The sequence below is a fragment of the Oncorhynchus mykiss genome, chromosome 12 (assembly GCF_013265735.2).
Source record: "Oncorhynchus mykiss isolate Arlee chromosome 12, USDA_OmykA_1.1, whole genome shotgun sequence".
NCBI classification, from domain to species: Eukaryota; Metazoa; Chordata; class Actinopteri; order Salmoniformes; family Salmonidae; genus Oncorhynchus; species Oncorhynchus mykiss.
The window spans coordinates 75,614,217-75,629,506 of NC_048576.1; the positions used below are offsets into that span (position 1 = coordinate 75,614,217).

The following is a 15,290-nucleotide window of genomic DNA, read 5'->3' on the forward strand; positions in this document are numbered from 1 at the left end:
GTGGGACTAGGGGCTCCACAGTGAACTAAAACGATAACTATCCTAAACAACAGTATTCAAGGCATATTGACATTTGAGAGAGACATAAAGTGAGGCATAAAGCAATCACAGGTGTTGATTGGGAGAGCTAGCTAAGACAACAACTGGTAAGACAACGGCTAATCAGCTAAGACAACAACAGGTAAAATGGTGATGAATGGGCAGAGAGGGTCAGTTAACTACACACAGGGCCTGAGTTCGAGCCTGGGGCCGACAGATAAACAAAAAATAAACTAAATGGAGTACCGTGATTAATGAACAGTCCAGCAGGCATCAGCTATGTAGTCAAGTGATCATAGGGTCCAGTGAACAACAATAGATGAAACAGGGGAGCCGCTGGGTAGTCGTTACTACGCTAGCAAGCGGGAGACTCTGTGTTCAAAGTTAGCAGACCAGGGCTAGTAGAAGCGTCTGCTCTGACGTCCGGAAAAGGCCGGTTGAGTGCACAACAGATGGAGTTACGTCGGCAGACCAGTCGTGGTGGAACGGCGGGGCTCCGTGTTGACAAAGGGTCTAGGCCAGTTAGCGAAAGAGGTATTGTAGCTATAGTAATTGCTTTTGCTAGCCGGGAGATTCGCCTGGCTCGCGGCTAACTAGCAGTGATGATCCGATGACAAGTTAGTCAGTGTAAATCACATGATTCCCTTTACATAGTCCTACTCTTAATAGTACATAACTAACCCCTCTGCTAACTGGCCTTGTATAAACAGAATATTGCGTAGGCCGTAGGGCACTTATGCACACAGTGTTCCCTCATGCGGAGCGGTATCCTCACAACTTGATGTAGTCCTAGTGTATGTTCACACACTCTTCACCATACCCCTGTTTTTAATTTAGATCCCAAATCTAGTGCCTTTGCTTTTCTGTCTGGCATGTTTTACTGAATTGTGATTGACACAGGCCATAGCCATTCAAATCAAATAAGTTTGACACGTGCACATGTTCACTTGCAAGCTCTTCCTCAACAATGCATTATTCAATATCAAAGAAAATAGAACATCCAGAATAGAATGTTTCACTCTTTGTCAGTGTATGGTGTTCACAATGAAATTAATTTGCATGCTCCCATGATAGAGTTCATATCAGACTTGCTTACCTACCCACAGACAGTCTACACATCAGAGCTCTCACCCCAGACATCAGTGTTTTATGCCACATGAATTTGGCATGGCATTGGTGATTCACAGTGACCCTCTCGTAATCATTTTGTTATCTGTGTTTACAAATAGCTTGTTCTTTCCATATATCTAGTGGGGGAAAATCTTACAGCAAGTACCAGTTCAGAAATGGTCTGATGAAGCAAATTCTAAGCTACAGGACAGTTTTGCTAGCAGACTGGAAAACAAGTGCCTTCAGAAAGTATTCATACCCCTTGACTTATTCTACATTTAGCGTTACAGCCTGAATTCAAAATGGATTAAAGAAATACACGTCTCACCCATCTTCCTTTACACTTGTGTGTATACGGTAGTTGTGAAATTGCTAGGTTAGATTACTCGTTGGTTATTACTGCATTGTCGGAACTAGAAGCACAAGCATTTCGCTACACTCGCATTAACATCTGTTAACCATGTGTATGTGCCAAATAAAATGTGATTTTGATTTGATCTACACACAATACCACACGAGGACAAAGTGAAAACATGTTTTTAGAAATGTTTTCAAATGTATTGATAATGAAATGCAGAACTCTCTCTCGCATAAGTAATTACATGTTAGAATCACCTCTGGCAGCATTTACAGCTGTGAATGTCTAAGAGCTTTGCACATCTGGGGCCTCATTTATCAATATTGCGAAGAAACTATTCGAAAATACTACTTACGAGTGGAATTTAGACTGTTTGTACACATAGAAAAAGTGTGATTCAACAAACAATCCTACCACTGTCACACTCACACCAGTAAGAGAACCAGTGCTTGTGCACGACCTTGGCTATTTGCATTTTGAAACGCCCCTCATTAACCATATGGCCAAAAATATAAATGTATCATGCGACAATTTCAAAGATTATACTGAGTTACAGTTCATTTAAGGAAATCAGCAAATTGGGCCCTAATCTATGGATTTCACATGACTGGGAATACAGATATGCATCTTTGGGTCCCCTTTAAAAAAGGTAGGGGCGTGGATCAGAAAACCATGAGATGATGGCGGCGGATGAATGGCACGACAATGGGCCTAAGGATTTCGTCACAGTATCTCTGCATTCAAGTTACCATCAATAAAATTGTGTTCGTTGTCTGATAGCTTATGTCTGCCCATACCATAACCCCACCGCCACCATTGGGCACTCTGTTCACAACGTTGACATCAGAAAACTTGTCACCCACACGACGCCATACACGCTGTCTGCCATCTGCCCAGTACAGTTGAAACTGGGATTCATCCGTGAAGAGCACACATCTCCATCATGCCAGTGGCCATGGAAAATGAGCATTTGCCCACTTTTACGATACCAAACTGCAGTCAGGTCAACACCCTGGTGAGGACGACGAGCATGCAGATGAGCTTCTCAGAGACGGTTTCTGACAGTTTGTGCAGAAATTCTTCGGTTGTGCAAACTCAGTTTCATCAGCTGTCCGGATGGCTGGTCTCAGACGATCCCTCAGGGGGAGGAAGCTGGATGTGAAGGTCCTGGGTTACATGTGGTGTGCGGTCGTGAGGCCGGTTTGACGTACTGCTAAATTCTCTAAAATGACATTGGAGTCAGTTTATGGTAGAGAAATGAACATATTCTCTGGGAACTGCTCTGGTGGATATTCCTGCAGACAAAATGCCAATTGCTTGCTCCCTCAACATGAGACATCCCTGACATTGTGTGACAAAATTGCACATTTTAGAGTGGCCTTTTTATTGTCCCCAGCACAAGGTGCACCTGTGTAAGGATCATGCCATTTAATCAGCTTCTTGATATGCCACACCTGTCAGGTAAATTGATTTTCTTGACAAAGGAGAAATGCTCACTAACATGGATGTGAACAAATTTCTGAAAAACATTTTTTAGAAATAAGCTTTATGTGCGTATGGAACATTTCTGGGATCTTTTATTTCAGCTCATGAAACATGGGACCAACACTGTACATGTTGCATGTATATTTTAGTTCAGTATAAATTGATCTTAAATGTTGTGACCTGACTAAATAATAGCCATCTTCAAGTACTGTCTGTAGAGTCTATTAGATTGGCATTTGTAGAAGCTTGTCAGAGTCTATATAACTTTGCTATACATTTAGGTGCTAGTCTAGATACAAGGTAGCCTACTGACCTATTTTCTGGGCTCATATCACCTGTATTTTAACCTAGATAACTATTTGTGGCTAGTTCCTCCCTCATGTACACACTTGGACTTTTGTTTACTCTGTAAAAGTTCAGATGTACTGTTACTGTACCACTCTGTCATGTATAGTGTACAGTGAGAGAACAGTTGAGCTGTTGCACCTGCTAGAATAACATTGCATTGCATCATATGTTGTGTTGCCATAAAGGTTCATATTGTCTGAAGATCAGACCTACATCCACTGTACAAACTGTCTTCATACAAAATATGACACTGACCTAAATAGATAATACATAGGTGAACTAAAACTAGAACTCAACGAATCAGATTTAATTCACCCAATTAATGAAGCCCTTAATTGGTTCCAGGTATGTCCAACATGGGCTATTAAGTATTGTTGTTACTTGGAATGACTGGTTTGTACTTTTTTTTAAAGAGCAATGGTGGAATGGGTTTAGTACATCATGTTCCTGTCTGAACATCCTGCAACAAAAAACAGACTGATGTTGAAGCCCCATTTGAATGCGCGTGTGCGCGCAGAAATGTGAGAATTCTAGTCTATTAGCATATCGGAAACCATTATCAATATAACAATTTTATTGATGTGGTGTAAGGTGAGGGGATATGACTCATGTTATTAACACATTTCCAATCCAATGGTAGAACGGTTGCGCTGGGTGTAAATACATGATAGGGACACGCCAGCTGTTCAGTATAGTGCTGCTTTTGCACGTGCCATAACCACGCCCCTCAACAACTTGTCGCTGCACGTGAAGGAGAGAAAAGAACACACGTGTTTTGTTTGGTCACGAGTGTGGATACAAATGTATCAATGTATAATGCATCCAGTCATCATGTCGTGCAGAGGAGAAACTGGATGCAAGGCATCGTCATATAAAACGTAAGTAAGTATCCAACGTCGACAGGGATCCTCAACTAGATTCAGCCGCGGGCCATTTTTTTATTGAGTGGGTGGTCGGGGGTGGACCATAATAAACAGTTAAAAAAAAAAAGTAGACTGCAAATTAACCGCAAGAAGCCTTAACAATGGCGCTCATTGTAAGAGTAGGGACGTTCACCCCGGTGTCATGGCTAAATTCCATCATGGCCACCTTATCACCCTCCTCATTCCTAATTGGCATATATCACTCCCCACCTGTCCATCTGATAGTTATTGTGTGGTGAGAGTTATGGCACAATCGTAGTGCATCACTGAGGTGGGTGCTGATGTAAAGTGATTTGAGTACCTCAGTTGGTAAAAAAGTGCCAAATAAATCCAGGAAATTATTATACGACCACATGTCTATATGAGTGGGAATACTGGGGAACAGATGTTCAAAATTAAAATCAATTGGAGCTGATTTCCTGGTGTTTTTATCTCCAACAATGAAAACATGTCTTCTTTTTTTTCTCAGAAAACTTGGGGGGGCCAAATAAAACCACCGCCGGTTGGGGAAGCCTGGCCTACTACGATTTGATAGCCTAGTAGTTGGCATTAAATGTCGCGAAGCATCATTGTCTTCGTCTCTTCCAGTTCCCAGGGTCAATGAATGGCCATAGTCATACAGTTCCAGATCTATCTGGTTTAGCTAAATGTAGCAATAATAGGAGTCAGGAGACACAATATTGACATTCTGCACGCAATGTACAGTTATTTCCGTACGAAGGATTGAAACGGAGTGTTCCTTCAGCCAATGAGCTCCCGGTGTATTCTACTGCTTCTGTTTTGACTGGCTAACCAGCGAGTTTTCTGTCAGCTACTTAATATTAAAAGTTACATATGTGGCCAATCCACGCCGAGTATTTTCTGAAGAGGCGTTAAGCTCATGAATAAGACAACAGTGCTCGCAGTAGGCTATGACTGTCGGGATCTGTGGTGTTTGTTTTGACAACGTTTTAATTTGTGAAACGGGTTTCAAAGCAACAGACTGAAAACTGCTTTGACTTCATTTATCCACGGATATTGCTAACAGTGCCTGGGAAACTACACTCAAGGCGCCTCTGCAGCCTAGGTCGGATCCACAGAAATCGTTTCCTATTGTTTTGAAGAAGATTATGGACATTCCCCCACCTAATATTCTCGAAGGCGACGATGGTAAGACTAGCCTACTGGTGTCGTTGTGGATGAATTGAGAGATGCTTTCCAATGTACAAATGTTTTATGTGATCTGATGTGATCGTTGACTTATCGGCCATGTTGACTGGTGTATGGAGAGGTAGTAGTGCTTTTAATGAGCGTTTGTGTACCCTCAAACTACTGGACACTTTTTTTTATTTTTTTTAAAAATCTGCTATGTTTGATCATTATATATGACTAGTTCAATAGTTGTTCAAATGTGCCAAGTATAGAGCAGTACTGGGGAAGAAAACCCTTTGTACATTCTGATTGCTGTTCCAGTTTCCCCTGAGGCACTGAACTGAGGGAGGAAAAAAGAACATAAAGTTCTCACACCTCCCTACTTGTCCTAGAGCAATGCAGTCAAACCATTTTTTCACATACAATATGAGTACATAATTGTCTTGCATTTGAAGGGCAATTAATATTTTTTTCATGTTCGTTTTTGCATTTAGGGGCTGTGTTGACAAGTCCAGATTTCCCTTCCCCGTTGTTTCTGGGTTGATGCAGCCCCCTTTTCTTTTCCCTCATTCTGTCATTTCACCACTTATTTTTTTTCTACTTCTTTCCATGACACAAGACTTCTATCTTCCTTTATTTACCACCCTGTTTGTGTTCACATGGCCGTGCAACCTTCACCCATTATGCTTTTCACGGTTATCTCCACAGAAATAGAGAAGAAGAAGTTGTGCTCTGCCGATAATGGCGAGGCCGGTGTTGGAGGGGCCAGTGGTGGGACTGGAGGTACAGGCATTGGAGGGGTGTCCGCCTCCCTTACCCCTGCCATCTGGGAGAAGACCATCCCCTATGATGGGGAGACCTTCCACTTGGAGTACATGGACCTAGATGAGTTCCTGCAGGAGAATGGCATCCCAGTCACCCTAGAGGAGGAGCTGCAGAAGAGCCTGGCCCAGGAGGAAACCAAGGGGACAAGACCCCCTTTCACCACCCCTGACACAGAGACTGTCACACTCACCTTAGAGCCAGCTGAACAAGAGAAGGAAGAAGAAGATGGGGACGATGAAGATGCTGTGTCTGGGTTTGACGCAGCGGAGGTTGAAGTGTCTAAAAATAAAAAAGGTACATTGTTGGGGCCCATTTGTTAAAAGCCCAGACACGGTACCACTGTAACAAATTCTACCTTTGAACTCAACATGCACATACACTGACACTGTAATAGACACTTGCAACATGCTGACACTAGATACTCCCATATTGTATACAAATGTCAAATAGACTTACCCGACGCATTCGACACCTTGCCCAAAGCACACACATGGACATGTACATGTGAAACCTGAGCTCTACAGCATTAACAAATAGCAGTATTCATATAGTGCTGACCTTAGTATGTCTTAAGGAAAAAATCTAGCAAACAGTTTGAAATGTCTAACTATAGCCTTCAAGATTATAAGAACATACTTAACAGCTACCAAAATAAAATAAAAAATATACTCATACTCATCATTGAACTGACTTTGTCTCCCTCTAGAGGGGAAGTCTGCAGACCGACTCACATCCACTCCCATCGACCCGGAGGACATTGAGGTGGACATCAACTTCCAGCCGGACCCCACAGACCTGGTGCTGTCCAGCGTGCCTGGGGGTGAGCTGTTCAACCCACGGAAACACAAGTTCTCTGACGAGGACCTCAAACCACAGCCCATGATCAAGAAGGCCAAAAAGGTCTTTGTGCCCACTGAGCAGAAGGTAAGATGACCAGTGAATATTTGTTTCAGGGAGGTGATGAATGATGGAACTGGTTGTTCTGTAGTAGGGTAATGAGAATGTAGCCACTGCAATTGGGCACCAAATAATCATTGGTTGATGAAGATTGTAGTATCACTATGTTACACCAGCAAAATTAATGAGTGAGTAGTAAGCCATGAAATAAGGGGGCTTGTCTGGGATTAGGGATGTTTCCACAACACTGATTCTATTATTTTGTATTAAAATCCTCTGTCTCCCACAGGACGATAAATACTGGTCGAGGAGGAAGAAGAACAACGTGGCAGCCAAACGTTCACGTGACGCCCGGCGGCTGAAGGAGAACCAGATCACAGTGCGCGCTTCGTTTCTGGAGAGGGAAAATGCGGCGTTGCGGCAACAAGTGGCTGAGTTGCGAAAGGACTGTGGTCGCTGCAAGAACATCATGTCCCGATATGAAGCCAAATACGGACCATTGTAAGGGACAAACTTTATCTTTCAAGAAAAGAACCGAAAAATAAAAACACCCCCAAAACGCAGACACAAAGATAATCTGAATTGCACTGCTTTCATGGTGAACACCGGTCACTACGTCAAGTTCTAGATCCTTTCCAACATGACAGTGGAGGCATGGATACACACTGTCAGGGAGTCAGGCAACATCATGAAGGGTTGTGGAGAGCGACTGGCTCCTACACATACAGGGACTCAATTACAGACATAACATGTATATTGTCTACTGCTAGTCAGGTCTTATCACTGGCCAGAGAAGTCAGAGAAAGCTGGTGGAGAAAAGCAGGCTTGTGAAAAGAAGCGCTTAAAAGTTACACACACATTTATACAGCGTATTAATGGGTTGTTTTGTGGACCAAAGCATGAACATCATCAGTGATGAGTAGTGAATATTGAAAGTTGTCCCCCTGCCCTCTTCCCACTGTTTGCAGTAACTGACTGTCTCTCCTCTGTTTCAAGTACTTTTGCAGAGGCTCTGAAGAAGGACATGTGAAATCTTGATTTATTCATAATTGGGTAGGGGAGAAAACAATGAATAACAAAACGGACAGATTGAGGGTTGCACCTCCGTGATCGTACACAGAGGAAATAATTGATATTGGTCAGACAAAGGGCGAGATAGTGGAGTTTTCTTGTCACAGATTTTCTATGTCTGTCTTTGTACCACACACTGAGGTGTGTGTGTGGAGAGAATTCTTTGTAGATAGATTGTGTTACCCCTGTTTTGCACTTAACCCTTCCAAAGCAACACCTTGTGGGTGAAGATTAGATATAGGGCTGGGCGGGTACTTTTTTCCTATTACGACATGACCCACACATTTTAAGCAATTGTTTATACAAAAACTAACTCTGCTTCTAATATCTTTCCCCAAAAAACAGTATTTTGGGGGGAGAAAGAGGTGTTTTAAAAAGTAGTATGGCAAAGACTGTCTTTTCTCAGTTTGTTTATTGCTCATAGGTCAGGCATTTATAAAGGCCCTCACTGGTGGAGGGGTATTTAATATGTATGTTGGTTTATGTCATTGCTCACTGCAAGTAGAGGGCACTGTATATTTGTGCCTCCTGTAGTTTGTCTGGGATTAAGAGTCAGTTATTTTGTCAATACCTGTGTCTTTTTATCTTAATTTACTGCTATATGATCAATGCTGTATTTATTCTAACAATGCATCTTGATTGATGTGCAACAATCTGTCAGATTTATATTTCTTTAGAGGAAAGAAAACGATGAACCAATGATTAAGCAGGGATCTCAATGGACAAACTGTGGTTTTTGGTTTATTTTTAACCGGTTTTCAACCAGAATTTTACAGAAATATATTTTTTTTCTAAAGACAATTTTCCTATTTACCTCATCCAACACTTCCATTGTTTATTGCTCCTATCTTATTGGATACCAATAATTTTGAAGGGTTGGGGTGCCTATGACAATGTTGACAGGAATTGTGAGCACAAGAAAGGTGGTTTTGGTTAAGTTTGATTTAAAAAATGATAGGTCAAGGTACAGAGTCGACGCAGAGTTCTGTTTGTCAAAGTGGCTGTGCCTCAATTGTTGCAAATACTACATAGCAGACTGTTAAGTAAAGGGACTCAGTCTCTTAAGTGTCTGATGAATGTGTTCCTGTGCCGATCTTCATTATTATGCATATTAGAATCATACATGTGGCAATAATATTAATTTTACTCTGCTTTGTTTCTGTAAAATAACTATGATAGACAAAATGTTGAAATGGTGCAAAGTAATGTGTGCTTCCAATTAAGTTTCCCAGTAATCCTGCTGCACGAAAATGTGTTAATGGTGTAATGTTTGCATCTGTTTTACACTAAGTGTATGTACTTATGTCTGTAAATTAAAGGATCAAAACAAATATTTACTGAATTTGCTTCAATGGAAGGCATTGCATTGCGCTGACATTCATATTTTGAATGCTTAGGCATATAGTTGTTTAAACAGTGATTTTAAACTTGGTGCAGAATCTTGTCAGATCGATAGACCAACATTTAGATATGATAGTCATTTTAGTATGATATGAAGTTAAAGCTGGATCAAAGCCAGTTTGTATGTAGAAATTAAACTCCTCAAGTCCCAAACTATGTTAATTTTCTTTGTAGAAATTCCTCTGCAATCTACATGACAAAAAAACAGTTTTTTATAAATGTTTGCATGTGTAAAAAATGTAATAAGTATTCAAAGTACTTTGAAGCAGCAATTACAGCCTCTTCTTGGGTATGACACTACACACCTGCATTTGGGGAGTTTCTCCAATTCTTCTCTGCAGATCCTCTGTCAGGTTGGATGGGCAAGCATCACTGCACAGCTATTTTCAGGTCTCCAGAGATGTTCGATCAGGTTCAAGTCCAGGCTCTGGCTGGGCCACTGAAGGACATTCAGAGACTTGTCCCGCTGCCACTCCTGCATTGTCTTATTAAAGGGGGATAACCTAGTCAGTTGTACAACTGAATGCCTTCAACTGAAATGTGTCTCTCTGAATCAGATTGGTGTGGGGGGCTGCCTTAATCAACATCCCTGTTTTCGGCGCCCGGGGAACATTGGGTTAACTGACTTGCTCAGGGGCAGAACAACATATTTTTACCTTGTTAGCTTGGGGATTTGATCCAGCAGCCTCTCTATTACTGGCCCAACGCTCTAACCACTAGGCTACCTGCTGCTCCATATACAGAGGGTACCGGTACCAAGTCAATGTGCTGTAATTTGTACATGTAGGTAGGGGTGATGTGACTATAATAAACAGCGTAGCAGCAGTGTAAAAAAACAAATGGAGAGGTGGGGGGTGTCAATGTAAACCCTCCGGGGGCCATTTGATTAATAGTTTAGCAGTCTTATGACTTGGGGGTAGAAGCTGTTAAGGAGCCTGTTGGTCCTAGACTTGGAGCTTCGGTACCGCTTACCGTGCGGTAGCAGAGAAAACAGTCTATGACTTGGGTGACTGGGGTCTTTGAACATTTTGGCTGTGTGCTTAGGGTCGTTGTCCTTCGCCCCAGTCTGAGGTCCTGAGCGCTCTGGAGCAAGTTTTCATCAAGGATCTCTCTGTACTTTGCTCTGTTCATTTTTTCCCTCGATCCTGACCAGTCTCTCAGTCCCTGCTGCTGAAAAACATCCCCACAGCATGATGCTGCCACCACCATGCTTCAACGTAGGGATGGTGCCAGGTTTCCTCCAGACGTGACGCCTGGTATTCAGGCCAAAGAGTTCAATCTTGGTTTCATCAGACCAGAGAATCAGGTTTCTCATCGTCAGTCATTTAGTGCCTTTTGGCGAACTCCAAGCGGGCTGTCATGTGCCACTCTATTACAAAGGCCTGATTGGTGGAGTGCTGCAGAGATGGTTCTCCCATCTCCACAGAGGAACTCTGGAGCTCTGTCAGAGTGCCCATCGGGTTATTGGTCACCTCCCTGATCAAGGCCCTTCTTCCCCAATTGCTCAGTTTGGCTGGGCGGCCAGTCTTGGTGGTTCCAAACTTCTTCCATTTAAGAATGATGGATGCCACTGTGTTCTTGGGGACCTTCAATGCTGCAGACATTTGTTGGTACCCTTCCAAAGATCTGTGCCTCGACACAATCCTGTCTCGGAGCTCTACGGACAATTCCTTCGACTCATGGCTTGGTTTTTGCTCTGACATGCACTGTCAACTGTGGGACCTTATATAGACAGGTGTGTGCCTTTCCAAATCATGTCCAATTGAATTGAATTGATACTGATAATCTATTATTGTGAAGAGAATTGTATTGGATTCACCATTTGTGTACCATGTCTCCTAGAGGTCTGAACCAAGAGTTTAATATCAGACTCTTTCTTAAATGAATATGTCACTTTGATTTGTCTTGCCTTCCAGGTCACCTACTTGGTCATTTTGCTAAATATATTATTTTCTGGAACTAGTACATTTACCCATCTCCTTGTTATTAAATTATTAGAGATAGACAATTGTTTTTGCACCCACCATGCATCATGTCTGCAATGGTCATGTGAGGTGAAATGTGTATATTTTGGGATATGAGCACTCAGTTTATTTGTTCGACCTGACGAAGACCCGTTTTGGATGGAAACGTTGTCAGTAAAGCGGTGAATTGGGAGCTTTAACAGTGTGTGGGCCTTGTTCGATACTAGTATTCTTTATTAGCCCAGCACCTATGTTTTTAAGGATGTGCGTATGACCACAAACTTTTCAATCAGTTTTCAATCAATCTCAAGGATGATCAATGGAAACAGAATGCACCTGAGCTCAATTTCTAGACTCATAGGAAAGGGTCTGAACACTTACGTAAATGTGATATTTCAGTTTTTAATTTTAAATACCTTTTCACTTTGTAATTATGGGGTATCATGTGTAGACTGATGAGGATTTAAAAAAAATCTATTTTAGAATAAGGCTGTAACGTAACAAAATGTGAAAAAAGGGAAGAGGTTTGAACACTTTCCGAATGCACTGTATATACATAAGTATGTGGACATCCCTTCAAATTAGAGGATTCGGCTATTTCAGCCACACCCGTTGCTGACATGTGTATAAAATCAAGCATGCAGCCATGCAATCTCCATAGACAAACAGTGGCAGTAGAATGGCCTTACTGAAGAGGTCAGTGACTTTCAACAGTGACTTCCGACTCATATCAAACATCTTCAATCTAAAATCAAATCTAGAGTCGGCTTTCTATTCCGCAACAAAGCCTCCTTCACTCACGCCGCCAAACTTACCCTAGTAAAACTGACTATCCTACCGATCCTCGACTTCGGCGATGTCATCTACAAAATAGCTTCCAATACTCTACTCAGCAAACTGGATGCAGTTTATCACAGTGCCATCCGTTTTGTTACTAAAGCACCTTATACCACCCACCACTGCGACCTGTATGCTCTAGTCGGCTGGTCCTCGCTACATATTCGTCGCCAGACCCACTGGCTCCAGGTCATCTACAAGTCCATGCTAGGTAAAGCTCCGCCTTATCTCAGTTCACTGGTCACGATGGCAACACCCACCCGTAGCACGCGCTCCAGCAGGTGTATCTCACTGACCATCCCTAAAGCCAACACCTCATTTGGCCGCCTTTCCTTCCAGTTCTCTGCTGCCTGTGACTGGAACGAATTGCAAAAATCGCTGAAGTTGGAGACTTTTATCTCCCTCACCAACTTTAAACATCTGCTATCTGAGCAGCTAACCGATCGCTGCAGCTGTACATAGTCCATCGGTAAATAGCCCACCCAATTTACCTACCTCATCCCCATACTGTTTTTATTTATTTACTTTTCTGCTATTTTGCACACCAGTATCTCTACCTGCACATGACCATTTGATCATTTATCACTCCAGTGTTAATCTGCTAAATTGTAATTATTCGCCTACCTCCTCATGCCTTTTGCACACAATGTATATAGACTCTTTTTTTTCTTTTTCTACTGTGTTATTGACTTATTGAAGGTGAAATATATATATATATTTTTTCAAACATGGCACCGTAATAGGATGGCAACTTTCCAACAAGTCAGTATGTCAAATTTCTTCTCTGCTAGAGCTGCCCTGGTCAACTGTAACTGCTGTTATTGTGAAGTGGAAACGTCTAGAAGCAACAACGGCTCATCCGTGAAGTGGTAGGCGACCCAAGCTCACAGAACGGGACCGCAGAGTGCTGTAGCGCATACAAATCGTCTGTCCTTGGTTGCAACACTCACTACAGAGTTCCAAACTGCCTCTGGAAGCAACTCTGGAAGCAACAGCACAATAACTGTTCATCGGGGGCGTCATTAAGTAAGTTTCCATGGCCGAGCAGCCACACACAAGCCTAAGATCACCATGCGTCGGCTGGAGTGGTGTAAAGCGCCCAGCCATTGGACTCTGGAGCAGGGGAAACGTGTTCTCTGGAGTGATGAATCATGCTTCACCATCTGGCAGTCCGACGGACAAATCTGGATTTGGTGGATGCTAGGAGATGCCAGGTAGCGTTACCTGCCTCAATGCATAGTGCCAACTGTAAAGTTTGGTGGAGGAGGAATATTGGTCTGGGGCTGTTTTTCATGGTTCGGGCTAGGCCCCTTAGTTCCAGTGAAGGGAAATCTTAACACTACAGCATACAATGATATTCTAGACGATTCTGTGCTTCCAACTTTTTGGCAACAGTTTGGGGAAGGCCCTTTCCTGTTTCAGCATGACAATGTCCCTGCGCACAAAGCGAAGTCCATGCAGAAATGGTTTGTCGAGATTGGTGTGGAAGAACTTGACTGGCCTGCACAAAACCCTGACCTCAACCCCATCGAACACCTTTGGGATGAATTGGAACGCAGACTGCAAGCCAGGCCTAATCACCCAACATCAGTGCCGACCTAACTAATGCTCTTGTGGCTGAATGGAAGCCACTCCCCGCAGCAATGTTCCAACATTTAGTGGAAAGCCTTCCCAGAAGAGTGGAGGCTGTTATAGCAGCAAAGGGGGGGACCAACTCCATATTAATGCCCATGATTTTGGAATGAGATTATTGACGAGCCGGTGTCCACATACATTTGGTCATGTAGTGTACTTCCTATTTTGAGCGCTATCTTTGCTGTTGTAGTGTTTGCCCTTGGGCAGTCACAAGGTTATAAATGATTCCTTTTATTTTAGTTTGAAACATCTTGTAAAATACTTAATATCTATTTAGAAATTAACTGGACGTTAGCTTTTTGTGTTTCAGGATAATGAAGTCTTCTCAATGAGGTGGTGGGGACTGAATTATTCATTTTTACATGGTTCATGAATACAATTACAGTTACTTCCTACCAGATCTGCATAGAAAACTGTTATAAAAGATACCAACTCCAGGCTGAAACAGCCCTTCACAATACAAAACAGCCAAGGTCATCCTAAAAGAATAGCCTCTTTGTATGTGAAAACAGTCCAAAGAAAACTATAACGGTCTCTTTTAACAGCTATAATACTCCTGATAGGATAAACATTACTCTGAAGGCATTTCAAACTTTACCTGTCAAGTGCATTTTTTTCAACTCTTAAATAAAGATGCATTTCCTGTTGTGATTTTTAATCTGTATGTACCCATGTATGGGATATGTATCATGTATATTAATGAAGTGGAATTCAATGAAAGGTGAGCCCTTGCCTTGACCTTGCCTGAACAATCGACCAACAGCAGTGATTTTTTTACCAACGCTGACAGGATGCACATTGTGATGCTGGGAGACAAACAGGGAGCACATCACTCTTCTTGCCTCATGCACACAAACACATGCGCTGTTTATCACACACACACACACACAAAACAGTGATTTGAGGTCCTCTGTTTCTGCTCTGCCTATCCCCCTACCTCATCTACATTAGTATTCCAATGGAGTATGAGATGTTGCGTAATGATCACATCCACACACAGGGGAGCAGTGTTGCATAAACACAGCCTAAAAGACAAGGGGGGATAGAGGAGAGGGGTGGTGAGGGACGAGTGGGGAAATGCGATGGAATAGAGAGCAGAAAGGCTAAGGAGAAAAATAGGGATTTGGTGAGAGAACAGAGAGGCGATAAAGGGAAGATGAGAGGGTGATGGAGGGGAATAAGATGTGGTGAGTGGGCGGTGAGGAGATAAAGGGAAGATGAGAGGGTGATGGAGGAGGGGAATGAGATGTGGTGAGTGGGCGGTGA

At 42.6% G+C, this 15,290-nt stretch overlaps 1 protein-coding gene across 1 annotated transcript; it reads left to right on the forward strand.

The window, feature by feature from the left end:
* The first annotated feature begins 5,121 nt into the window (after window positions 1-5,121).
* LOC110538372 (thyrotroph embryonic factor) lies at window positions 5,122-9,737 on the forward strand. Its single transcript, XM_021625146.2, has 4 exons — window positions 5,122-5,412; window positions 6,103-6,513; window positions 6,926-7,143; window positions 7,406-9,737. Exons 1-4 carry the CDS (start codon window positions 5,373-5,375, stop codon window positions 7,619-7,621), a joined length of 885 nt encoding a protein of 294 aa, XP_021480821.1. The 5' UTR covers window positions 5,122-5,372; the 3' UTR covers window positions 7,622-9,737.
* The last annotated feature ends 5,553 nt before the right edge of the window (window positions 9,738-15,290 follow it).